General features: G+C 42.6%; 1 protein-coding gene across 5 annotated transcripts in view; it reads right to left on the bottom strand.

Annotated features, from left to right (window-relative positions):
- Nucleotides 1–558: 558 nt before the first annotated feature.
- TRPC4 (transient receptor potential cation channel subfamily C member 4) overlaps nucleotides 559–27,225 on the bottom strand; it is a 108,772-nt gene continuing 82,105 nt past the window's right edge. For 2 of the 5 annotated variants that reach the window (XM_072854643.1, XM_072854672.1), the window contains 4 exons: nucleotides 26,087–26,281; nucleotides 7,172–7,213; nucleotides 5,287–5,376; nucleotides 559–1,278 (listed from right to left, as the gene is read on the bottom strand). In XM_072854643.1, coding sequence (XP_072710744.1) covers nucleotides 565–1,278; nucleotides 5,287–5,376; nucleotides 7,172–7,213; nucleotides 26,087–26,281 — 1,041 coding nt within the window. In that variant the 3' untranslated portion in view covers nucleotides 559–564. The remainder of the gene's footprint in view (nucleotides 1,279–5,286; nucleotides 5,377–7,171; nucleotides 7,214–26,086; nucleotides 26,282–27,225) is intronic. The other 3 variants (XM_072854654.1, XM_072854656.1, XM_072854664.1) reach the window with 3 other exon arrangements.

The raw sequence follows: 27,225 nt of genomic DNA, 5'->3' as shown, positions 1-27,225 counted from the left end.
ATTCCTTCAATAAATAAAAGAATATACTTTATGTTTTGATTCTGTATAGTTTTTGAAACAAATCAAGTTTCTAGCAATTTAAATAAATGATTCTAATAGCTTGACATGAATTATGCTGACAGGAAGCTGCTTATGATTATTATGGTGCCCAGAATCTCTTAAGAACCTACAAAGTTAAATAAAGGCTTACAAGTCTCTTAAGCTACTTTTTATTTGCATAGAAAAATATTTATCATAGGAGTCAACTATCATATGAGAGAAATTGCATTTGTTGTAATTGAAAAAGATAGCTAAAAAGTTTCTGTGGGTTATTGCAACAGTACAAGAATACAAGATGCTTCCATTTATTAAAAAATGTAAAACAAATCGTGAAAGCTAAAGCAGGCTACAAAACAGAAGGTCCCCGTATTATCTTTCTTTTGACTACTATGTTACAAGATCATGTGCCACAGTTGAGTACTATAAAGTGTAACTCTGCATTTGCTAATATAATTCTTAAAACATCCCCCCCCCAAAAGCACTATGCAAAATATATATATTTGTAAATGCTTCCTCCTGTAAGCATCACAACCTTGTTATCACATAATCACCCTGATCAATTGTTTCCTGTTTCCCATCACAGTCAATGCTAATGTCCAACTCCTTGTCTAGCTGATCCTGCGGCGTGGCTGGTTCTGAGTTCTGTAACTCCATTTTCTCCGTTTCTGAAGCACAAGTACTTCCCTCTTCCTGTGAATCTGAAGAGTCGCCGTTATTTCGTGACTCAGCTAACACGCATTTTTCATCAGGGCTTTGGACGTTTAATTCACAGTTCATGGTCAGTTCTCCTTCTTCCAGTTCAGCAGTTTTCTCACATTGTTCTGCCTGTTGGCGGGAAACTTCTTCAGAAACGGTGTATATTTTATTTGTACTCTGCTCCACAGAGTTTGTTTTTGATCGTCTGTGAAATAACCCAAAATTTTTTATGTCTGTTACAAAATTCACACGCTTTTGTTTTTCCTTAGTGGACTCTGACACCATCATTGCTGAGCCGTTGCTTACGTTATGTGCTTCAGAGGCAATAGTGGCTGATCTTGGGTGAATCATGGTTGTTATGTCAAAAAGGCTGAAGGTCTTTTTCTTTCCTTTCTTGTTTCCTTCACCCTCAATATTTTCTTCATTTTCTGACAGAGAGGCAGTGTCTTTGTTCATCTTTGCAGTCTGCAAATTAGACAGCTTGCTTCCTTTTAACAAACCCAGGACTTCAAAACGAAAGCTGGAAATATCTTGTTTTAACTCCTAAAAATTAGGAAGATGAAACATCAGAGCATGAAAGCTAATTTGACTTTTCCTCTTGTAATTAAAAAAAGAAAAAAAAAAAGGCTTATGCTAGTGATCAGTAATAAACTTCACCATCTGGGTAATACCTGGCATCTTCAAGATGCTTTGCAGACTGTCTAATGGATCTTCCAGGTGAGACAGAAAAGTGATAAGCAATTTTATCAGAGGAAACTCCAGAGGAAATGTGCCTTAGCCTAGACTACTCACAGAAATCATCGACAGTGGTGGAGGAAGGAGCATGGACAACTTGAAGACCTACAGCCAATCTGCTAGATAGTATTATCCCATCATAATAACAGCATTTTGATCAGGTCTTTACACCATCACTTGCACACATACACATGGGGACACATGCACACACAAGGCATACACATGTGTGCACACTTCCCTGTGAGTAGCAGTGCAGGTAGGACTTCATGCGTTTCCATTTAATGTTTGGAAGCTGTCAGCTAAGTCAGAGCTAATCATTTCAGGCTGCTTTTAGCCAGTGCAACCTCTGCCTGCTAAAGGCATGTCTTAGGAGAAGGCACCTTGCCTTCAGGAGGTCCCTATTTCTCTTCATTTTCTCTCAAGGGATAAGCTTTCTCTCAAGGGATAATCATAGAATCATTTGGGTTGGAAAAGACCTTTAAGATCATTGAGTCCAACCGTTAACCTAACACTGCCAAGTCCACCATGTCCCTAAGCACCATGTCTACACATCTTTTAAATACCTCCAGGGATGGTGACTCAACTACTTCCCTGGGCAGCCTGTTCCAGTGCTTGATAACCCTTTTGGTGACTACCTCCTCTCCAGAAAACATGCAGTGGGAAGAGGGAGAACCTCCATTGCCCTCAACCTCTGACACTGTTGTTTACTTAGGAAAGGGATTAAGTAACTCAGCATCCCAAAGCACTTGTTTGAAGAAGCCACTAACCCTGAGAATTATGACTATCAAGATGACTCTCATGTCTAAAAGCAGCATTAATATTTGCAGTACAGACTCATATGGCCAGATTATGCCAGTACTGCCTGTGCTGAATAAGCCCTTCCTCTGCAAGCAGTACAGGTCAAGTCAAGGGAACTGCCTGAATAAACAAATATTCATGAGCATGAATAAAGATCAATAGTCAGATACCATGTGGTCAAATAGCTTGTGGTTAATCTAGACTAATGTTCAGAGAAACTGTGCCTTCCAAAATCTCTTGCATCTAAACCAAAGTATTTTACGCAGTGATCTCTAGTGGTTCCTAACTAGTGGTTTCCTGTAGTTCCAGTTTCACGTTTGCTGGGTTCAGCTTTCAGACTTGGGTTGCTGCGGTGCCTTAGCACACTCAAATAATAAGGCCCCAGATTCACCCATCGTAATCTCAGGCAATTCATTAGGTACCTAAGTTCCCTCTATCATTGAAGGAGACAGGCACACATTTCCACAGGACACTTCAGCTCACAGCAAGTGATGAACGTGGCTATTTCAGCTTTTTTTCTTTCTTTTTTTTTTTTAAGGAATGACTCTCAGCCAAAACCTGCTGGTTTTGTATTCACATACATACCAACTGTGTTCTAGTCATCTTTTAATAAACTAAATAGCTTTAGTAAGTCCTTATCAATAAGCTGAGGTTAGTTTCCAGGCCACAATTTAGTCTGTCATCTCATCTCTTCAAACTATACCGCTATGCAGTATCCTTAAAAAGAGCAAATGCAGCACTCTGGAATTACACAAGGCAGCCTAAACCTGAGGTACATAGATGTATCTCTGCATTTTCTGGATGTAGAGGAAAAATGTTGACGTCTGAGACAAAACTAATGTGGCTCTAGGGTTATAGTTATTCTCTGAAATTTGAAACATGACCAAGTAAACCCTTGCCCCAAAGCAAAGGTTATCCTGGAGCAGCTACAGCATGTCAAAACTATTAACATTTTAAACAATAGAATTCTTTGTTTGTCTTTCTCTCAATTCAAATACCTCTGCATGTAGTTTGCATTTTAATAGCTACCTCCCTTAAAATGAAGAGCGGAAGAGGAGCTCTGCTTTCCAGGCCTCTCATCGACATGAATTTCAGCATACAATCATGGAAACATTTAGGTTGGAAAGGACCTTTAAGATCATCAAATCCAACTGTTAACGTAGCACTGCCAAGTCCACCACTACACCATGTCCCTAAGCACCACATCTACATGTCCTTTAAAACCTCCAGGCATGGTGACACCACCACTTCCCTGGGCAGCCTGTTCCAATGCTTGACAACACTTTCGGTGAAGAAATTGTTCCTAATAGCTAATCTAAACCTCCCCTGGTGCAACTTAAGGCCTGTCGCTTGTTACCTGGGAGAAGAGACCAACCCCCACCTCTCTACAATCTCCTTTCAGGTAGTTGTAGAGAGTGATAAGGTCTCCCCTCAGCCTCCTTTTCTCCAGGCTAAACGACCCCAGTTCCCTCAGCCGCTCCTCATCAGACTTGAGCTCTACACCCTTCACCAGCTTCGTTGCCCTTCTCTGGACACGCTCCAGCACCTCAATGTCTCTCTTGTAGTGAGGGGCCCAAAACTGAACACAGCATTCGAGGTGTGGCCTCACCAGTGCTGAGTACAGGGGCACGATCACTTCCCTAGTCCTGCTGGCCACACTATTTCTGATACAAGCCAGGATGCCGTTGGCCTTCTTGGCCACCTGGACACACTGCTGGCTCATATTCAGCTGGCTATTGACCAGCACTCCCAGGTCCTTTTCTGCCTGGCAGCTTTCCAGGCACTCTTCCCCAAGCCTGTAGTGTTGCATGGGGTTGTTGTGACCCAAGTGCAGTATGCGGCACTTGGCCTTGTTGAATTTCACACAAATGGCCTCAGCCTGTTGATCCATCCTGTCCAGATCCCTCTGTTAAACCTTCCTACCCTCAAGTAGATCAACACTCCTGCCCAACTTGGTGTCATCTGCAAACTCACTGAGGGTGCACACGATCCTCTCAACCAGATCATTCATAAAGATATTAAATAGAACTGGCCCCAGTATTGAGCCCTGGGGAACACCGCTTGTGACCGGCCACCAACTGGATTTAACTCCATTCACCACCACTCTTTGGGCCCAGCCCTCCAGCCAGTTCTTTACCCAGCGAAGAGTACACCAGTCCAAGCCATGAGCAGCCAGTTTCTCCAGGAGAATGCTGTGGGAAACTGTGTCAAAGGCTTTACTGAAGTCTAGGTAGACAACATCCACAGCCTTTCCCTCATCCACTAGGCAGATCACCTTGTCATAGAAGGAGATCAGGTTAGTCAGGCAGGACCTGCCTTTCATAAACCCATGCTGACTGGCCCTGATAACCTGATTGTCCTGTAGGTGCCGTGTGATAGCACTCAAGGTGATCTGAATGAAGCAATAATGAAGCAATTAGCTCAGGCTCTGGCTGTATCTTCTGTGTGCGTAAGATGAGGCAGATGAATATCATTTTGAAAGTTTAGAGTTTGAGGCCCCAATAGTAACAAAAATGTTTTATGCTAGAAATACATAGTGATGGATCTAAACATTGTGATATATACGGCCCTGTTCACTTCTTCTGTGTCAAAGGATTTTAATATTTGACTGCTTATTTAAGTTTTCCATCTTTTAAGTCATACAAAAGGTGTTCTGTGTACAAATAAATGCACAACAGCACTCTATAGCAGAAAAATTCTATTTCCTAAGGTGCTGAAACTATTTGCATCTTGCTTTAGCAAATATATTGTTACACACACTTAGTCCCACTTTCCTGTCCCCTTACATGGGCACAATTCGAACTAGTTGATAAAATTGACTATTTCTCTATCTAAAGAAAGAAGGAGACTTGCTGGAGTCCATGTGCAATACTTTCTGTGTGTGGTCCATCAGGACATAGACACTGCTCTAGGAATCAAGTTATATGCTACCTGAACCACTGGGGATTTTGAGAAATATGCTTCACAGTCTTATAATATCTTACTAAAACACCTATAAACATATAAATTATCACATACCTTAAAATTTTCTTCTGTCAGTCCTTCCTCAGTTTTGGCATCTCTTATCATTGCTGCAACATATCTCTTAACCAGATTTCTCATAACTTCCTAAAAATATAAAATATTGTGTTAGCTTTCTTGGTATTAGTTACTAAACCTACACTCACTTGGACTTCTTTGTGCTTCAGAAACATGACAAAAAACATATAGATCTTAGATCTGATTCAAAATTTGTTCTACTTTTCAATGGAAAGCGGTGATATTAATTATCCTGAGAATGATTGTATTGGGTTTCACCAAAGGTATGTCTCATGCCAGTAACATGACAGTGAGCAGTTGCTGATGCCTCATGAGGAGTGTAAGTCTAGTGCAGTTGTATAATGTTATTTCCAGCTATACTCTCCCAAGCCTTCTGCAATGTGAGATTCAGAGACTTTCTGAATCAGAAATGATAGCTCTAGGTTTAATGGGCTGTGACAGGTTTTCCTATGTGTTTTGAACTCATGTAAACTTTCAGCATCCACAAATCCTCTGCCAATGCATTCCATGGTATAGCTGGAAAAAGATTACTTTTGAGGTTTTGTTTATTTTTAACCTGCTCTCTGATAGTTTCCATTGTTGCCTTCTACTTCTAAGAATCCTAAAATTATTTAGGTTGGAAGGGATGCCTGGAGGCTGCCTGATCTAGCTCAGGGCCATGTCCAGTCAAGTGCTGAATATCTCCAAGGGTGAAGATGCTGCAGCCTCCCTGAGAAACTTTTTCTAATTCTTTACTACCCTCACTGTGATGATGATTTTCCTTACGGAATTTTCCATCCTACAACTTGTGTCCATTGACTCCTATTCTTTTGCTGTGCACCTCCGAGAAAAATCTGGCTCCTTCTTCTCTCTAACCACCCACTATGTTGTTGAAAACAGCAATTAGATCCCCCCTAACCTACTCCAGGCTGAAATCCGAGCTTCTCCTTTTATGTTAGCCCTCTAACCATTTTGGTGGCCCTTTACTGGTTTCCTTCTAGTTTGTTAACATCTTTCTTGTAGTGGGGGGTCCAAAACAGGACACACTGCTCCAGATAGAGTCTTAGAAGTGTGGGCTGGAGGAGAATAATCACTTCCCTCAAAGTACTGCCTACAGCTTTACTCATGCAGCCTAGTATGTGTCTGGTATTCAGTTTGCGGATAGATGGTAAACAGCTGCTCTGTGTTCACCTTCCCCATGATTTTATAGCTCCCTGTTGTATCTTACTGTCTCTTTTTCAGGTTGGAAAAGTCCTAGTTTACCTAGTCATTTCCCATATGGAATCCATTAATTACAAAACCTACAAGTGTACAGCCCACATCTTGTTTAACTTGCAGCCCTTTTAACACAACAAAAATTGAAAATAAATCTGAAAAATATTCCTTGTGCCCCAATAATCTCAAAAAATCAGAGACTGAAGCTGGAAGATGGAGAAGAAGAACAGCTTGCAGGGGATCTAGGCAGAGGGGTTATTAAGGGACAGTAAGTTGCCTATGGGGGACCAGAGCCGGAGAGATGGACAGCAGGTTCTGATGGAGTATGTCAGTGAGCTGCGCATATGATCCTGATGAATCCCAGCAGGGAGGTGGGACTGTGTTTAAAGGCAATCCATGTTATGGTGGGCAAAATACTGGTTAGTATATTATTGCTCTAGGAAATATCCTTTTGCACCCCAAAAGTAGACAACCCTACTTCTCAAATGCTGTTGTTTGAACACCAGAAATACTATGCTTGCTTGCTGAGGATGAAATAAGTATGCGTTTTGTGGGTTTTTTTTCTTTTTTTTTCTCCTGTTTTCTAATCAAATTCTTCCTTTTTTCCCTCCTGAAGACCTTTTCAAGGCATAGAAAAATAATTGCTAAAAAAATAAACATGGGCCTGTACCTGGTATTGATGATGTCTTCTCAGATTATCAGCTGCACGCCTCTGAAAAAAGAAAAGAAAAGAATAAAAAAAAAATGAATCCCTGTCTGGTAGTAAAATACTTAGAGCATAGAAAAACAGCAGGTCTGTGCAATATGTGGTATTTAGCAAGCTGAGAGAAATGGTTCAAAGTCTGTTGAAAAATGGCACTGTTGGAGCAAAGCCTGTCAATAGCTTTCCAGAAGGGAAAATGTTGTAATTGGGAAGGCAAAGTGGATTTTCTACATTTTCTTCAATGTGCTGCCATTCCAGCATTGGCGTGGATGTTGTGGGGCAGCCATGTCTCTGCTTGCAGAGCCCCTAAGTCACTGATGTGAGATAGAAAGGGAACAATGTGATCATGTTACTCACTTGCACAGACTGAAGCATATTTTCCTGACTTGAGAAAAGCTTGACATAAACATGGTGTTAGCAAGACACTTGATATGGCTCCTAATGTCTCATTTAAGATAGAGCTAACCAAAACCTGCACTATAAAACCATATTAAAGAGAAAATTCCCTGCTTAGTTCCCTGTTAAAAACACTTGGTCACATAGAGGGGTATGGAAGAAAGAAACTTAGCTTGCAATGAAGAGTTTGGTGTTGATAAGGAGGGAGGGTAAGAAGGATAGTAACTCTGAAGAGGAACAGCAAAAAGAAGTGTGGTAGGATTAAAGCATGGTACAGGCTTCAAGCAAGTGTTGCATTAGATTATACTGTCATATCTAAGGGCTGTCCAGAAGAACATGGGGGAAAAAAAGGCCTGTATTACTTAGTCCTTGAATTACTGTTGTCCTCAATAGCATACTGAGTCACAGCTGCCTGTTCTCTGCCTTAATTATCCATGGCTGGTTAAAGAAAGACTTAAAATTTTAACTTGGATTCTTATATCTGCTGCTAGTGAGAAAAGAAGGTGTCTGGCCACTGATTGTATTTCTACAAAACAGAACACTTACAGCATCTTAAAACATGATAAAAGGACATCTAAGGGACTTGTTAAAATTGACTTTGGTTGCATAATGAGGCAGGCACAGTAATGTATTTTGTCATCTTCTCTTGAAACCGATTGGCAATTTCTGATTAACAATTTCCCTGTACCTGGAATCAGTTTACACTTTAGGGTTGATTTCTTGTTTGTAATTAATTTGAGGGATACAGTAGCTGTGTGGTTGGGCTTGGCAAAAAATAATAGAAAGGGGAAAATAATTATTTCCTAATCACTCTGAACAGACACCGTGGGGTAGGGCTTTATACTCCCTTGAAACATCTTGTCTTCAGTATTTTTCCAGATTGTGTTTCTGTATCTATGCCTCATCCAAAGAGAAGATGGAAATTCCTTGTGTTTAAGGGTGGAGGGATGGGTGAGCCTGCCCACCGCCAGAGCCGGAGGGGGCAAGGCAGCCGTGGGAAGGCAGTAGCCTCCCGCCACCGGTCTTTAGCCGGTTTTTAGAAAAAAAAAATCTGATTTTTCGCAGTTGACCACACGATGGAGGTGTTTCATTCCTGCTGAGAGAGCACTAAGGGAGTCCGTTGCTAAGAGAGCTCTCAACAACAGATCTGACTCACAGGTAAAGGGAGAAACACTTTAAGGTGTAACTGAAACGCACTTCAGTTCAGGTAAGCTAATAACTCCTATAAATAAAACAAATGCTGACCCTTGTCTCAAAGACTACTTTCTGCAGTTGCTGTCTGCTCTGCTTTATTTTACAGCGAAATGCGAAATAAATGCATAGGTTTAATTCTCTACCCATAACAAGAAATAGCTAAATCAGGTTTATCCTTTTTTTTACAACTGATTCAGAAACTCCCAGAAACAGGGATTGTGGCTTTTCCACTCAATGCAATGTCAAAAAGTGCAATTTGGGATGACTATGAAAACAAACTTATTTGTGTAGTAATGTCTCCAGAACAGTTCTACTGCACTTAACAATTGTTTTCAATCCATACCACTGAGAAGCTGAAAGAGAATGCGTTTAATGGTGTGTTTTCATACACAGACACATACATACTGCACAGGGATATATCCATACACATAACCTATCAAAGTTATTACCCCCATCAGTTCTCTATCTTCTGTTTAAATGTTCAGATTCAGTTTCCAGTTCATAATCGCCTTTTGATTCCTTCTGAAAGCAGAACGAATCTTTGCTTAAACACATCTGAAAATCAAGCTATTCACTATAAATAAAATTGCATTAATACTCATATTGTCTTTATTTAGTTCTCAGCCAGCCTGCTTTCCTCTACCTGGTCGTAGTCTAATTTGTGGTTGTTCAAAATTTGTTTTAGGTAACCACTGTGCTACGTGCATGAAGAAGTGTTGAAAACTATGGCTGGCGAAGGGATAAAAGTTAAATCTGACTAAAAATAGCAACAGGGGAAGAAACATTCTTCTGATGACAATATTGTATGAGATCATGAAATTGAAGGAGATACTTTTATCACTTTCCAAAGGGGGCACTAATAGCCTCTAGGAAGCTTTAATAGTAGTTCTACTAGTAGTTATAAATATTTTGGTCTTCCTGCTTATGCCATTTCTAGTAATTTGCATTGTTTGGAAAAAAAATCTCTTTAGCAATCAAAAATTTGGTAATGTTAAATTACTTATTTTGAAGAGTTTTATCAAAATTACGTCTTTTATTAAGCAGGAATTCAAATTTACTTAGTGATAAAGGTCCAGAAAATGTAAAGATTGTCTGAAGTCATGGGATATGTTCCTCATCTTGAATAGAAGCATCCCATAAAAAAGGTAAGAACTTCTCTGTGTTGACAAAGAGATTTCCCCATGAGATAGTCCTTGGCTATACAACAAACACTCCAGATTACTGATTTCTGTTCCAGGTGGAAAATGTTATTTCTTTGCTCAACTTTCAGTAACACACATTACAGAGAAAATACAAAATAGTTATACGGACTTAGGAGTTGCATAATTTTCCACTTGGAGAACAAAGACTAGGATAAGTGGAAAGGAGATCTTCTCTGACAAATAATAATAATTATTATGTAGGTTGCTTGGAAAAATGGCATAAAAGTCTGGATAGCTAGAAAAGAAGTAACTGTTTATCTAAACATCAGAAGGACAACAACAACAACAAAAAGCTGAAGATAACCCTGACAATCCGTTCCATTTTCTCCTCTGAAATACTTAAAATTACAGGTAAAACACTTTTTTGGGACTGATCAGATATAAAGTGGAATGTAATTTGAGGGAAATAGTACAATTTATTCCAGTGGGATTAGGGTTTCTTTTCTTACATCTCTTCTATTTTGAAATAGCAATGGATTTCAGATAGCCCACAGGAGTATCCTTGAGACACCCAAAGGCCTTGGGCAGTCAGGAAAACTTTAGCCCAATCAGTTTAGCCTAGAGTTACGTTACTAATCTGGCTTTTGCAAAGGTGAGCTGACAAAGTTAACAGAACTGATATATATATATACACAAAGAACAGCACACACTGTTATTTCAGAGTTTTAAGTGTAGGAGATACCTTGTGATAATAGCTAAAAAGAATGCTGCATACCTGGGATATGTCAAAATTACAGAAAATTAAAATGTGCTGAAATCTGGTCTAAGACCTCTGTCTGATTAATAGCAGAGCTGATGTACTAATAACTAGAAAAATCCTGTCCCTTGAAAAAGTTCCCCTTGGCTCCACCACCCAGTGTTTCAGCTGTCCCAGTACAACAAAGGAGGGCAGAACCACAGAACTGACATCCAAAGAGAAGCAAATTAATCAGCACTCTTCAGAGGGACCTCACTTCCTTGCAGACCCTGTTCTTTCCCATGAGAGCTTTGTTATAAGCAGCACTGTAGATGGTCCTCCCAAGCAATCATGCCATACTTATTTCTACTGACATTTTTTCTTCTTCATATGAGCCAGATAGATCCTTTCACTAGCATGTCTGCTGTGAACTATCCTGACCCTGAACCCTTTCTTTATGACTTCTGCCTGCATAAAATGAACTTTCAAGTGTACACGTATATATATATTTACAGTGGATTGTGGGTGACACATTTAATACATCCTTGATTCATTCCTAGCTCATGATTCCTGTCTTTTTGGTACTAAGGTTCTTATGCAGATATCATGCCTGATCCTTGAAAAATGCTGGCTTTAACAAGCCAGCTGCATTCTGTCTATCGTCTGTTTTGTATCCTCTAGCACTGACTCAGCCTTTGGATGCACACTATTGCTTTTTCTGCTGGAAAACACCATAGTACGTTCACTGCTGATTAGAGCTTCCTAATAGGAGAGTTAGCATTTAGAGGTTTCAGAACAAAATGTTTTGAAATCTGAGTTCTGCCTTACAGACAGCATGGCATCCATACATCCATATAGCCAATGTAAGAAAATTAGCCTGAAACTGAGTCTATAGTGTTTTTTCCCCCATGCAAGACTCAGTGAAAAGAAGTAGGTCCCAACACAGCTTATCTTGTAGCTGTGAAGCCAGAGTTATTACAGGGAAGACTCCAGTGCGCTGGAGTCAGAGAGCTGTCAGCTGAGATCCCCAAACAAAAGGCAGCGAAAACTCTTCATTTCCCTTCAGTTGTAAGGCCATAGAGGTTCTAAATTTAATTTGTTGGGAAAACTGAAGAAGTTCTGGGGACCCAAGGCTGAGCTGTGGGTGATTGGAATAAGTTTTTTAAAACCAGAAAGCAGTGCATTCCCCCAGGACAAACTGTGAGATCACCATGTTGTGCCCATTCGTTCTCCAATGACTTACCCTCTTGGGGAAAATCCAGTTAACAGCATCTGGTTTACATCTACCCAATCTGTGTGTAGACCTCACTGCTGGAGTGAATAGTGGCTCTCATACTCTGATGGGTATGGACAGATTTTCCTAATGTGGAAATCAGAGTGCATAGTGCATACTCACATCTTATCCCATTTTGGAGGTTGGGTGCATAACTGGGCCTAGAAATTGCGAAATGTTCCAAATTCAGATAGCCCTAATGGGGCTTCTGTTATAGCTGAGGAGCTAGCTGAAGAACTTTGTCATTTTATGAGATGCCCAGGTGTGTGGACTGAATCTGCCTGGTCAGCCACAGCCACTCACTTTTTCCAGATAGCAGGAAGCCTTGTTGCCATGATGGCTTGGCTGGTGAGCCCTCTGCTTCAGAGGGGTTTCAGCTATACTTGCAACTAAGTGCCTAATCTGTAGAGGAAACTAGTGATGGACATGGCCCTATTGTCTCACAGACTTCGGGACTTCCACTTTTTCTCATCAAACATTTTTTTTTTAAATTTACTCTACAGAAATTAACCAAAAATGTCCTACACCTCTTCCTCGCCTATGTCCTCCAATCCCAAACAGTTCAGTAATTAGTGGTTCACATTCAAATCATAGGGAAGCCAGGTTCAGTTCCTTCTCTTCTGTTCTCCCAAAAGAGCACCTTTCCACACTGTGCTGGTTTTGGCTGGGATAGAGTTAATTTTCTTCATAGTAGCTAGTATGGAGCTATCTTTCGGATTTGTGCTGAAAACCGTGTTTATAACACAGAGATGTTTTAGTTGTTGCTAAGTAATGCTTACAATAGTCAAGGACTTTTCAGTTTCCCATGCTCTGCCAGGTGCACAAGAAGTTGAGAGGGGACACAGCTGGGAATGCTGACCCCAAATGACCAAAGGCATATTCCATACCGTGTGACATCATGCTCAGCATATAAAGCTGGGGGAAGAAGAAGGAAGGGGGGGATGTTCAGAGTTATGGTGTTTTGTCTTCCCAAGTAACCATTATGCATGATGGAGCCCTCCTTTCCTGGAGATGGCTGAACACCTGCCTGCCCATGGGAAGTAGTGAATGAATTCCTTGTTTGGCTTTGCTTGCGTGTGCGGCTTTTGCTTTACTTACTAAACTGTCTTTATCTCAACCCACGAGTTTTCTCACTTTTCCTCTTCTGATTCTCTCCCCCATCCCACCAGGGGGGAGTGAGCGAGTGGCTGTGTGGTGTTTAGTTGCTGGCTGGGGTTAAATCCCGACAGTCCTTTTTGGTGCCCAATGTGGGGCTCAAAGGGTTTAAGATAATGACAGATTTGACTGGAATGTGTTAGATCAAGTTTGTAGCTGTTATTGCTGTTTAGCTTTTAATTGACAGGCTCTGTGCTTGCCATGGGGCTTGCTGCCTTACTGCATGTGAGAGTCTAATGCTCGTTAGTGGCTGCTTTTTGCTTTTGCTGCTTGCTGTACTGCTCTCCTGCTTATCACCTTATTCTGCTGTGCCTGGGAACATTTTGAGAATAGCAATGGTGATGCGCCTGGGCTGGCAGATGGCCAGGGCATCACTGCTGTTTCTGTGCTGCTGTACTGGATGGGCTGCAACACCAGTGTGAACTCAAGTTGAAGGGATTGTGACCTGCGGATGAGTCCATGTGGGAGCAGGACACTGCACAGCGTCTGTGGCCATGGATAAGCCCATGCCAGAGCAGGTACATCTAGAAGCGTCTGTGGCCATGGTTTTGTCTGTGCTGCAGCAGCTATACCTCTGAAGGGATTGTGGCCCAAGGATAAGCTCACTTTGGAGAAGCGTAGTCAAGGACTTTTCAGCTTCCCATACACTGCCAGGTGCACAAGAAGTTGAGAGGGGACACAGCTGGGACTGCTGACCCCAACTGACTAAACAGATATACCATACCATATGATGTCATGCACAGCATATAAAGCTGGGGGAAGAAGAAGGAAGAGAGGGGAAGTTCAGAGTTATGGTGTTTTGTCTTCCCAAGTAACCATTATGCATTATGAAGCCCTGCTTTCCTGGAGATGGCTGAACACCTGCCTGCCCATGGGAAGGAGTGAATGAATTCCTTGTTTTGCTTTGCTTGCGTGCACGGCTTTTGCTTTGCTTACTAAACCGTCTTTATCTCAACCCACGAGCTTTCTCACTTTTCCTCTTCTGATTCTCTCCCCCATCCCACTGGGGGGGAGTGAGCAAGTGGCTGGGTGGTGCTTAGTTGCTGGCTGGGGTTAAACCACGACACCAGCCCAGGGTCTTAATGATTTTAAGATGGAAGTCTCTCCAGTCAGAGCTGTTCTGCTTGGGGTAAATAAATATTCACTGGAGAACAGATGTGAACCCATGTCTCCCAGGTAGCCTAAGCTATTTGCTTTACCTGGCACCTGCTCCTGCTGTCTCCAAACAGAAATTCCATCCTGAAGCTGAAAAGACTTTCCCAACAAAATCTTATTTGAAATTAAAGTAAGTAATTCCAAGTAAATCATAGAATCATGGAATTGTTTAGGTTGGGATAGACCTTCAAGATCATCAAGTCCAACCATTAACCTAATACTGCCAAGTCCACCCCTAAACCATGTCCCTAAGCACCACGTCTACACGTGTTTTAAATACCTTCAGGCATGGTGACACCACAACTTCCCTGGGCAGCCTGTCCCAATGCTTGACAACACTTTCAGTGAAGAAATTGTTCCTAACAGCCAATCTAAATCTCCCCTGGTGCAACTTGAGGCTGTTTCCTCTTGCCCTATCACTTGTTACCTGGGAGAAGAGACCAACCCCCACTTCTCTACAACCTCCTTTCAGGTAGTTGTAGAGAGCGATAAGGTCTCCCCTCAGCCTCCTTTTCTCCAGGCTAAACAACCCCAGTTCCCTCAGACGCTCCTCATCAGACTTGTGTTCCACACCCTTCACCAGCTTTGTTCCCCTTCTCTGGACACGCTCCAGCACCTCAATGTCTCTCTTGTAGTGAGGGGCCCAAAACTGAACACAGCATTCGAGGTGCAGCCTCACCAGTGCCAAGTACAGGGGCACGATCACTTCCCTAGTCCTGCTGGCCACACTATTTCTGATACAAGCCAGGATGCCGTTGGCCTTCTTGGCCACCTGGACACACTGCTGGCTCATATTCAGCTGGCTATTGACCAGCACCCCCAGGTCCTTTTCTGCCAGGCAGCCTTCCAGCCACTCTTCTCCAAGCCTGTAGCGTTGCATGGGGTTGTTGTGACCCAAGTGTAGGATCTGGCACTTGGCCTTGTTGAACCTCATATAATTGGCCTCAGCCCGTTGATCCAGCCTGTCCAGATCCCTCTGCAGAGCCTTCCTACCCTCAAGCAGATCAACACTCCTGCACAACTTGGTGTGGTCTGCAAGCTTACTGAGGGTGCACTTGATCCCCTTGATCCCCTCCAGATCACTGATGAAGATATTGAACGGAACTGGCCCCAATACTGAGCCCTGGGGGATACCACTTGTGACCGCCCACCAACTGGATTTAACTTCATTCACCACCACTCTTTGGGCCTAGCCATCCAGCCAGTTGTTTACTCAGCAAAGAGTATGCCTGTCCAAGCCATGAGCAGCCAGTTTCTCCAGGAGAATGCTGTGGGAAATGGTGTCGAAGGCTTTATTGAAGTCTAGGTAGACAATATCCACAGCCTTTCCCTCATCCACTAGGCGGGTCACCTTGTCATAGAAGGAGATCAGGTTAGTCAGGACCTGCCTTTCATAAACCCATGCTGACTGGCCCTGATCACCTGGTTGTCCTGTAGGTGCTGCATGATGGCATTCAGGATGATCTACTCCATAACATTCCCCAGCACCGAGGTCAGACTGACAGGCCTGTAGTTCCCCAGATCCTCCTTCTGGCCCTTCTTGTAGATGGGTGTCACATTTGCTAACTTCCAGTCAACTGGGACCTCCCCAGTTAGCCAGGACTGCTGATAAAGGATTGAAAGTGGCTTGGTGAGCACTTCTGCCAGCTCCCTCAGAACCCTGGGGTGGATCCCATCTGGCCTCATAGACCTGTGTGTGTCTAAGGGGTGTAGCAGGTCACTAAACATTTCCCCTTTGATTATGGGGGCGTCATTCTGCTCCCTGTCCCTCTCTTCCAGCTCAGGGGCTGGGTACCTGAAGAACAACTGGTCTTGCTATTAAAGACTGAGGCAAAGAAGGCATTAAGTATCTCAGCCTTTTCCTCATCCTTTGTCACTGTATTTCCCCCCACATCCAATAAAGGATGGAGATTGTCCTTAGCCCTCCTTTTGTTGCTAATGTAGTTATAGAAACATTTTTTATTGTCTTTTATGGCAGTAGTCAGATTAAGAACTAGCTGGGCTTTGACCCTTCTCATTTTCTCCCTGCATAACCTCACGACACCCTTGTAGTCCTCCTGAGTTGCCTCACCCTTCTTCCAAAGGTCATAAACTCTCCTTTTTTTTCCTGAGTTCCAGCCAAAGCTCTCTGTTCAGCCAGGCCAGTCTTCTTCCCTGCCAGCTCGTCTTTTGGCACATGGGGACAGCCTGTTCCTGCACCTTTAAGATTTCCTTCTTGAAGAATGTCCAGCCTTCCTGGACTCTTTGCCCTTCAGGACTGCCTCCCAGGGGACTCTGTCAACCAGTCTCCTAAACAGACCAAAGTCTGCCCTCTGGAAGTCCAAGGCAGCAGTTCTGCTGACCCCCCTCCTTGCTTCTCCAAGAATCAAAAACTCGATCATTTTGTGATCTCTATGCCCAAGATGGCCTCCAACCATCACAGCACCCACAAGTCCTTCTCTGTTCACAAACAACAGGCCCAGCGGGATGCCTTCCCTAGTTGGCTCACTCACCAGCTGTGTCAGGAAGTTGCCTGCCACACAATCCAGGAACCTCCTAGACTCTTTCCTCTCTGCTGTATTGTATTTCCAGCAGAGATCTGGTAAGTTGAAGTCCCCCGCAAGAACAAGGGCTAGCAGTTGTGAGACTTCTGCCATCTGCTTATAGAATATTCCATCTGCTGCTTCATCCTGGTTGGGTGGTCTGTAACAGACTCCCACCATGGTACCTGCCTTGTTGGCCTTCCCCCTGATTCTTACCCATAAACACTGAACCCTCTCATCACCGTCATTAAGCTCTAGACAATCAAAAGACTCCACAACATACAGGGCTACCCCACCGCCTCTCCTTCTTTGCCTAATGTTAAATGCTGTTACTTTTCATAATGTTTTCTTTAGTGGGAAGAGCTTTTGGTAAGAATGTTTTTAATGTAACCCCATTTAATCAGAAGTAGAGAGAGAGACAGAGAGACAGAGATGTGACGGTGTGCTTCCCCTGCCCCCGACCTTTATCTCCTGTAACCCTGCTTAGGTGATAACCACCAGCGGTGATTGTAATGGATGCATCTGGTCACGATGGCTGCATCAGCTCAAAGTGAATTCAGGAGACAGATAACAACACAATAGCCTAGGGCTATTGTGCAACGCAGCACCACGAAGAAATTAAAACCTGTGGTCGGCATGTAAATATGACTATGGGTCAATCATCTTATCCCCATAAATAGTGAGCAGCCCAAGAGCCCTTTGAGCTCTCCTGCACGGCAGCGGGCTGCACGCCAGGATCTCCCCTTGAGCAGGGACGCCTCTCAAGGTTACTCCTCGAGGTTGAGAGATTCCTTGCCGCAACAGATCCTCGGTAAGTGACTAATAGCATGCTAAACTTTGAAATCTTAGCTAAGTGATATAAAGGATTGATTGCGCATATATAATCCTTTAGATATAAACCGTTGACCAAGTCTGGGACTAGGACTGGATCTAGCCGCACCTAGACTCCTCTCTGAGAAGGAGTTTAGAAAGCAAGGGGATCCTTCCGAACCTCATGACTCAACGGGAGGGTCTCCTGACAGTTTTGTCTGACCCTGTCCTCTATGCAGTAAATAATCAAGTGTGCCTCGCCATCGAATCTTGTTAAAACACTGTCGCATTGAACTTTGTTAACTCCTATTCTGTATCAATAAACTATATTTTTACTTCTCTCTTACGAGTGAAGTGCACGCTCACTCCATCCGCGACAAATTGGCGTAGTCGGCAGGATGGCAAGTAGTATCACTGATTATTTACGGAGGCATGGAGTGAATCCAAGTCCCAAATTCTCAGCAGAATGGACTCGTGACAATTGGCATAATTGGGAAGCCATTGAAGAACACCTAAAAGTAACTAGAGGCCACACGAAAGATGGAAAAAGGAAAGGAATTATCTGCAAGATGCTAGGTGCCTGTTTAGAAGCTGCACATCAGGAAAGAGACAACAGAAATAAAAAGGAGCAGGACCTAGAAGGAAATAGAAGGTAGAAAGGCAACTGAGTTGTTACTATCTTTTAAAATTGAACAACTGCAGAAACAGTTACAGGAGGAAAAGGAAAAAAGACAAAAAGTTGGGAGAAAGGTCGAGATGATGCTTATACAGGCTCCCGCCCCCGACATTGTACAGATTAGGAAACTAATAGTATCCCCTGAAGATTGGGATGGAGACATCTGGGGTGATCCCGATGATAGCGAGCCAGAGACGACGGCGACCCTTTGTTCCCCACAAATCCTCCTGAGTATGAAGCCAGACCCATTGTTAAAACAGAAAGAACTGTGGGTCCTCGGGGTCAGTCATCCGCGACATACTACGCGAACCATCCTGGGATCCGTTGCAATTGACAAATTTGCAAGAGAGATATAGCAGAAAACCAGGTGAAACTGAAACGGAATACTTGTGGCGAAATGCCTCAGTGGCGGTGACCGAATAATGTTGACTGAGGATGAAGCAAGTGGCTATTGGGGTCCGGGAGTTTTCTTAAATTTAGGACCTGACCCGACAAATACACCTCATTCTATCACCAGCCGAGTAGCTTATTGGGCTGGAGGAATAGACAGCATGGAAGCGAGGTTAACCTTCCATAATTCCCATTAAATCTTTAAGTGAGCTCTCTACAGCCATCACAAAAGCCGCCTGTATAGAAGCCATGCAAACGAGGGTCCCATGATGTCCCACTGTCTGCTACAGTAGATTTCGCAATGTTAAAACCACTGATTAGAGGAGCCCGGCAATTCTTAAATCCCATTTAGTTGCAAAACGAGATGAGATCAAGAAAAGACACAGAGCACAATGAGGGACTAGGTGATAACGCTCAAAATGCCCACAAGCAGCTCCCTACCTGGGCAGAACTGATGCACGGCATTGTTAACTACAGCCGTGAGATGGGCTGGGACGATGCACCAGCTGAAAAACAAAACCTGAAGCCCCGGGGAGGAGATCACAAAGTAAGACCCATAAAACGGGGAACAGAAACTAGATCGAAGGAAACAAATTTAAAAACCCCAAACGGAATCTCAAGAACAGAGGAATGAGTTGTGGAGGAATGCATTAGCTTTAGGCATTCCCAGAGCTGCAATTCAAGGTCAGCCTACTGGCATAATTTTGAGTCTAATTGAAGCATTTCAAAAACGAGATAACGGTGAAAGGAAGGCGTATCTCAACTCCTCCTGCGCCACACCCCAGAAGGGAGACAACCCCTTCCTCCCCCTTAGGGAGGAATTGCAGGGCATGAAGTCAAATACGAGTAGTGTCCGGAAGGCAATTGGGCCTGCCTGTCCGGAAAGTGGAGGCTTATCAGTGGATAAGTGATAACGGCCCATACATTTTAATTCCAGTTGGTCCTCAAAGACAATTGGTAAAGTTTTTAATAGATACGGGAGCACAAATTTCACTATTAACACAACAAGACGCCGAGAAGCTGGGTGTACAACCCAGACGGCAAAGAGTTAAAATTACCGCGTGAACGGAGACGAGTGTTCAGTGCCAAACTGCCAAGGTCAATTTATGGCTCCCGGGCGAGAAGCGCATGTCAGTACTCGCTTTGCAATTAAAGATCACCATGAAAATATTTTGGGTTTCGATGTTTTAAACGGACGAACCTGGCGCCTGCCCGAACGGCAGCGCGTGGTCCTTCGGCTCGAACATCGATCCCAACCCCAGCAGAAGCCGGGAGGCTGCAGTGCGGGCACTGCGCGCAGCCCCTGCGCTCCCCGAGTCAAAAATCACTAACGTACCGCAATACCCCATTTCTGCTGCGGCACGTGGAATTTCTGAAGTCATAGCTGATTTGGAGAAACGACAAATTATCTCCAGAACGCACTCCCCATATAACTCACCTGTCTGGCCCGTCCGGAAACCAGACGGGAGGTGGCGTTTAACAGTCGATTATCGGCGCCTGAACGCCAATACAGCCCCGCTCACAGCAGCTGTGCCAAACATTGCCAACTTAACAGCTACTTTGCAAGCAGCTGCACACCCATGGATGGCAGCCCTAGATGTAAAAGATATGTTCTTTATGGTTCCCTTAAAGGAGGAGGATAAAGAGAAGTTTGCTTTCACTTGGGAGGAATACAATACACCTTTAACAGACTCCCACAGGGGTATAAACATTCACCCACGATTGCTCATGCTGCGCTTGCTGAACTTTTACAGACAGTCTTACTCCCCCAAGAAGTGAAACTGTACCAATATATAGATGATATTCTGATTGGAGGAACTTGCCCTGAAAAGGTTGGGGAAGCGGCAGCAGCAACATGTGGCAAGCACTAAATAAAGCAGAAATTGAGATTCCACCTGGAAAATGTCAGGGACCAAGCAAAGAAGTAAAATTTTTAGGTACTTGGTGGATAGCAGGCAGTGCAGTGATTCCTCCAGATACCTTAAGAAAAATGGAAGAGCTGCAAATGCCCCAATCAAGGAAGGAGTTACAACAATTAATGGGAACTTTAGGATATTGGAGGAAACATGTGCCTGGATTTTCTATCATTTCCGTCCCTTATACTCACTCTTAAGGAAAGGCAAACCCTGGGAGTGGAAATTAGAACATAAAGAGCAGTCAAAACTCTAACTGAAGAGTTAAAAACATATCAGTCACTGGGACCAGTGCACCCCGCGACCCTATTATAGCTGAATGGGGTTTCGCCGAACATGCTACTTACTGTAACCTGTTCCAAACTGGGCCCGATGGGCCAAAGACCTATATTGTTTAGCTCAACTGCATTTAAAGAAACAGAACAACGATACTCTGAATGGGAAAAGGGACTTTTATCTTTAGTCCGAGCAGTTAAACAAGTTGAGAAAATACATCAGGGACAACCTGTGCAAACTAGAGGACCATTTAATTTACTAGAAGCAATCCTAAAGGGGACTGCTCCCCAGAAGGAGTTGCACAAAAACCCACTGTCCGAAAATGGTATGCCTACCTAACAGGAGTTGCAGAAAATATGCAACTAACTGAAGGACACACTAAGGTTTCCAAATTGCAGATGCCCATAAACACAGACCCTTTAGCTTTACAACAACCTTTTAAACCTTCACCCATTCTGGATGCACCACCCCTCACTGAAGGTACACCAACAGAAAACATTTGGTTTACAGATGCTTCAGCAAAAAGGGTAAATGGTAAATGGCAATATAAGGCTGTTGCATTAGACATTACCACCGGCAAACAAGTAGTAGAAGAAGGTGAAGGCAGTGCACAAGTAGGAGAAATAAGAGCAGTTGTTTTGGCAGCACAGAATGGAGCAAAAATCATATATGTAGACTCCTATGCTGTGTGGGCCGGTGCCACACAGTGGCTCTGTCAATGGGAAACCTTGAATTGGGAAGTAAATAGATCCCCAGTTTGGAGAAACAAAGATTGGCAATTATTACTAGATATAGCCAGGAAAACACCTTTCAAGATGGGATGGGTAAAAGCTCATGCTAAAGATAATCAACCAGCCACAAAAGTGGAATCAAAAGGTAGATGAGCTAACTAAAATTAGGAAAATCACCTTAAATCCTGAGTGGTATCGACTGGGAGAATGGTTACATCAAAACCTAGGCCACACAGGTAAAGAAGCACTTTACTTTGCTGCACAGAGTAAAGGCTGGCCTATAAATAGAAAAACTTGTGAAACTATTCTTACAGAATGTCCTCAGTGTAGACTGAAATTACAAGCAGATCATCCTGCTAAAGCACCACCTTTACATATCAATGAAGGAAAACTTTATGGTCTACATGGCAAATTGATTATATCGGACCATTCAAATCCTCTGCAGGATATCGATACATCCTTACAGGAGTGGAAGTAGTCTCCGGCTTGCTTATGGCGACTAAATGTCGGAAAGCCGATGGGCGAGAAATACAGTGCGAGGGCTATCATTTTGGTTCTCAAATCTACCTACTCCTGATGTTATCCAGAGTGATAATGGCTCACACTTTTCTTTGTAAGGAAGTGCAAGATTGGGCAAAACAAGAGGGAATTAGATGGGTTTTCCACACCCCATACTACCCTCAATCAAATGGGATGGTAGAAAAAAGTAAAGGCTTGTTGAAAAAGGAGTCTCAAACCACAGGAAGCTCAATGGGATACGAGACTTCCCAAAGTACTCCATCAATTAAACAATCGGTATGGGCCTACTGGAAGCCCTGTAAGCCGAGCATTCTTTGCAAAAAACTGAGCTTAGCGCTCCACCTACTAGGAAAAGAGAATATCCAATGACATTACAGCCAGGACAGCCTGTGATGGTTAATTTACCATCTATCGGTACTGTCCCTATGACTTTAACTAAACCTCGTGGCCCACTTGCCTGGGAAGCTACTGATAGCAGTGGTGCAAAACACAGAATTAGTTCACGATGGATTTTCCTTCTTCTTAATGGGGTAACCTGTTCGGACTCTCCCCCACCGAAACAAGTCTCTATTTTCTCTTACAGCACCCACAAGATGGCAGATGGAAATGCTGTGTTCATGTTACTATTCCAAACCCTAACAATGCTGCTCTTCTTAGCCTGTGGTCAAAGAACCCTAGAATGGCCATGGTCCCAAGCTCGTGTTAAGTACACTGGAAGTATGGGAATACACTCTAGTAAGGGGGGATTTAAAGCTTTCCACCGTGGTCATGCACGAACTGAAACATACTTAGAAAATGAATGGAGCTGGGATAAAGATGAAGCTGATGATAAAGTTCCCCGGCTCCGAGGAACAGCAGGAAAGAAATTAAAATAGGATGCCGGATGATCAATGGGTCTACCCATGAGAAGGCATCTCAGATTTCTGTGTACAACATTACATCAAAACCAATAGCCAAAGATACGAAACTTTGCGCCTTTGAAAAACTGGACTGTTGGTACAATTTTACCTTAGTACAACCTGTTTTTGTAGTCTGCCTCTGGGCTCACCATCGTGTGGGATTATCCTTTAAATTTAAAATAGACATTATTAAGCCTAGCACAACATCCGCCCTGACTGTAAAGGATGAGACAATTCTATCCCCACAGGTTTCTGAAGTTGGACCATATGTGATCAAAAATACAGGCCAACAACAAGTGTTATTTAATCCATCATGGTCTCTTAAGCAGTAGAACTACTAATGCAAATTAATATCTCTGCAATCAAACCGACCTGTTCACCATTCCTAGGTACGTCCCTATGCAGGATGGTTAGCATGGTTACATGGGCGAACCCTCACCTCTCCAAGGCAGAACAAGGAGAGATGTGACCGGTATCATAGGGACAGGATTGGGAGTCTTAAATAGTATCGATGCCGAAGTACTCGTAAACAAACTGAGCACAACAACAAGTGATTTGAACAAATTAGAACACCCATTACGGTCTTCTCTATTAGCATTGGGAACTAACCAATGGCTCTTATCTGATATATTACCTCAGTGGAAAAGAATTAATGAAAGGGACCACCAACTGATTGTGGATGCACTTGGTGTAGCCCAAACCAATGTTTCTCTAGCTCTTAGTTGTATCCAAGCTCAACTGTGGATGCAATCTATGGTAGCAGCAATTATAAAGAGAAGGTGAAGAGGGCACCTTACCCACTGAAATTCGAAAGGTAATTTGGGATAATGCAACTAAATTTGAGAAAAGAATTCCAGTCCTGGTGGTATTTAGTCAATTTCACTTATGACCCCATTAGCAATAAGGCCACAGCTTTTGTCTTAACAATTCACAATGCTTCGGTATACACCATATACCCAATCATTGCGCTGTGATTGAATCACAATGGAACTGTACTCTATCCATTAGAACATAGAGTATGGGCCCACCAAAATGGAAACAAATGGCAAACTGTTGATGTTAATGCATCGTTGTACGGGAACAACAAGGATTTATTTGTGAGAGTAACACCCTCAAAGCCCAAGACATCTGTCTTGACACTGAACAAAATGTTTGTCATTTTGAAATACGACCTGATGAAGCCCCTGAAACTGTACTTGTGTATACTGGAAAAGGATGTGTTTGTATGAGAACCCTTTGTGATGTTATATTTGTAGATAACGTTACTGTGGATACAAGCAATCGCTCAAATATTTGTGTTTGTAACTTTACTAAAATTGTGGGATGTGACTTCAATTATTCAGCTCCTGTTACGTCTTATCAATTGTTACAATCTAACTATACATTGAGTCGAGATTTATTGCCTACCCCCATCGGAATGAATCTTACATTGGTGAAGAAACTACTACAACACGATGACCTGTGTCAACTGCTAGAACGCATACGAAACAATGGACACAAAACTCTGATCACCGTTCATCATGATGCAGAAGAGATACACCATGTCTTGGAAAGAGTAAAGAAGGATGGAGAACACCATTGGTGGGAGACTCTTCTTGGATGGTCACCGACAGCAACGGGAGTGTTTAATCTTATGCTTCACCCAGTTGTTATTTTACTAACTCTAACATTAGTGTGTCTATTGCTTATAATTATATTGTATATAAAGGTTTGGCACATGATAAAACAAATAACCCAACTTCAACCACCCAAAACATACAAATTAACGCATAACAAATAGCAGTGCTTCACTGTCTACTTACTGTGGATCTATAAGTGCATAAATTATCAATATACTATTTATGGCACAGAGGCAAGAGGTGACCGTACCACCACTCTGTGAGAATAAGATGAATTGACTATAGTCACGGGGTGGAGTGTGACGGTGTGCTTCCCCTGCCCCCGACCTTTATCTCCTGTAACCCTGCTTAGGTGATAACCACCAGCGGTGATTGTAATGGATGCATCTGGTCACGATGGCTGCATCAGCTCAAAGTGAATTCAGGAGACAGATAACAACACAATAGCCTAGGGCTATTGTGCAACGCGCCCACCGAAGAAATTAAAACCTGTGGTCGGCATGTAAATATGACTATGGGTCAATCATCTTATCCCCATAAATAGTGAGCAGCCCAAGAGCCCTTTGAGCTCTCCTGCACGGCAGCGGGCTGCACGCCAGGATCTCCCCTTGAGCAGGGACGCCTCTCAAGGTTACTCCTCGAGGTTGAGAGATTCCTTGCCGCAACAGATCCTCGGTAAGTGACTAATAGCATGCTAAACTTTGAAATCTTAGCTAAGTGATATAAAGGATTGATTGCGCATATATAATCCTTTAGATATAAACCGTTGACCAAGTCTGGGACTAGGACTGGATCTAGCCGCACCTAGACTCCTCTCTGAGAAGGAGTTTAGAAAGCAAGGGGATCCTTCCGAACCTCATGACTCAACGGGAGGGTCTCCCTGACAGTTTTGTCTGACCCTGTCCTCTATGCAGTAAATAATCAAGTGTGCCTCGCCATCGAATCTTGTTAAAACACTGTCGCATTGAACTTTGTTCACTCCCTATTCTGTATCAATAAACTATATTTTTACTTCTCTCTTACGAGTGAAGTGCACGCTCACTCCATCCGCGACAAGAGAATATCCCACAGCGAATACTTTATACACAGTTCTGGTTTTCATGATATTTTGGTGATACTTGAGCTGTGACACTTGAGCTGGAGATCATCCACCATACCTCTGGGATTGGTAGACAAGTATACATATTTGATCTCTGATATTTGTATTGCTTTTAATCTTTCTTGCATTATCTGTAGATGAGGCACAGTCATGGTTCATATTGTCATTGCACAGGAATACGATGATGCTTTCTCTTTAGTCAAATACCTTGACATGAATGTAAACCCCCCCCCCCCATCATTCTCTGTTAGAATTATTCTGTAACTCATATGCAGATTATCTGACTGTTCAGATGCTTTCCTGCTCTCTAAGGCTGAGAAAGACTCACCTATACAGCAAAAAGGAGGACTACAGGCAGCGTAAAACACAGGACTTACCCCTATTGTTCCAAAACTTTCAGGTTTTCTTCTAATTTTTTTCTTGCAGAGATGTCTCCATAACCATTTGATCAGATACCAGAGAGACTTTGGGCTTGGTATGACATTGAAAGGAGTGGGCAGAGTTCCTCCTTCTTCAAAGTAACTCATCCAGAGTTTTGTTCGAGCAAACTTCCACTCAATGTCTGCATGATCCTGCACACAACAAACACAACACCAGCACAGATCTTGCTGTAATTAAGGAGGTGAAACAAACTTCTACAAAAATCTGAAAACCTAAAACTAGAACAACTCTGAAATACTAATGAATTTTCTTGTTAAAATATTGGCATCTTCTTTTGACAGAAGGTCTTTAACACAAAGCAAAGCTAAGCTGCTTTACTTTAGTAAAGAGATGTTAGATATGTACAGTATATATCGACTTTCAACAATTTTTTCCTTGCTACAGGCTTTTAAATAATTAAAAGTCTCTCAAACAACAAAGGACAATTACAGTTAGAAAAATGCTACATTTCTTGAAGAGGTGTTTTGTTATAATAGCAGCTCATCATTATTCCACATAGATCACTAATTACTCTGCTGTGTAGCAGGTTCAACAAGTTTGTAAGTCTCATGCACTCTCTTAGTAACTGCCAGCCCCAGAAATTCACGAATAGGTTATCCAACAAATCATGAGGCTACTTACAACTGTTGAGTCGAGTATCTTTTTTTCCTCCTACTTCAGAATCATATATTTGGAATAGGTTGTGGGTTTTTCTAAATTTATTTTTATTTGAAATTTTATTTCTTTTGGATTCTGTATAATATTACATAATTTTGAAAAGTTTGGAAAAAATAAAAAATAAAGTCCATGAAAAGATTGCTAAATCCTAGCAGCTGAACAAGAAGTTTAAATCACTAATATTAGATTTGGACAACAAACATAGTAGCCAATAACTTAAACTACAGATATAGCCCTAGTCTTTAATATTTAGCCAGATATACAGTATAATCAAAACAGTAATTTAGAATTTCTAGTAGGAAAAGTATTCTACCTGCAGTCTGAGTTTTGGTGAATGTTAGTATGTTGTGATATTGTGTTCCAGACTTTGCCAACTACTGTTATATAAACACAGGTAGTCAGTATTTATTTTGTGGAA

This window comes from Ciconia boyciana, chromosome 1 (genome assembly GCF_034638445.1).
Source record: "Ciconia boyciana chromosome 1, ASM3463844v1, whole genome shotgun sequence".
NCBI lineage: Eukaryota > Metazoa > Chordata > Aves > Ciconiiformes > Ciconiidae > Ciconia > Ciconia boyciana.
This window is presented reverse-complemented; position numbering and strand designations above follow the sequence as displayed.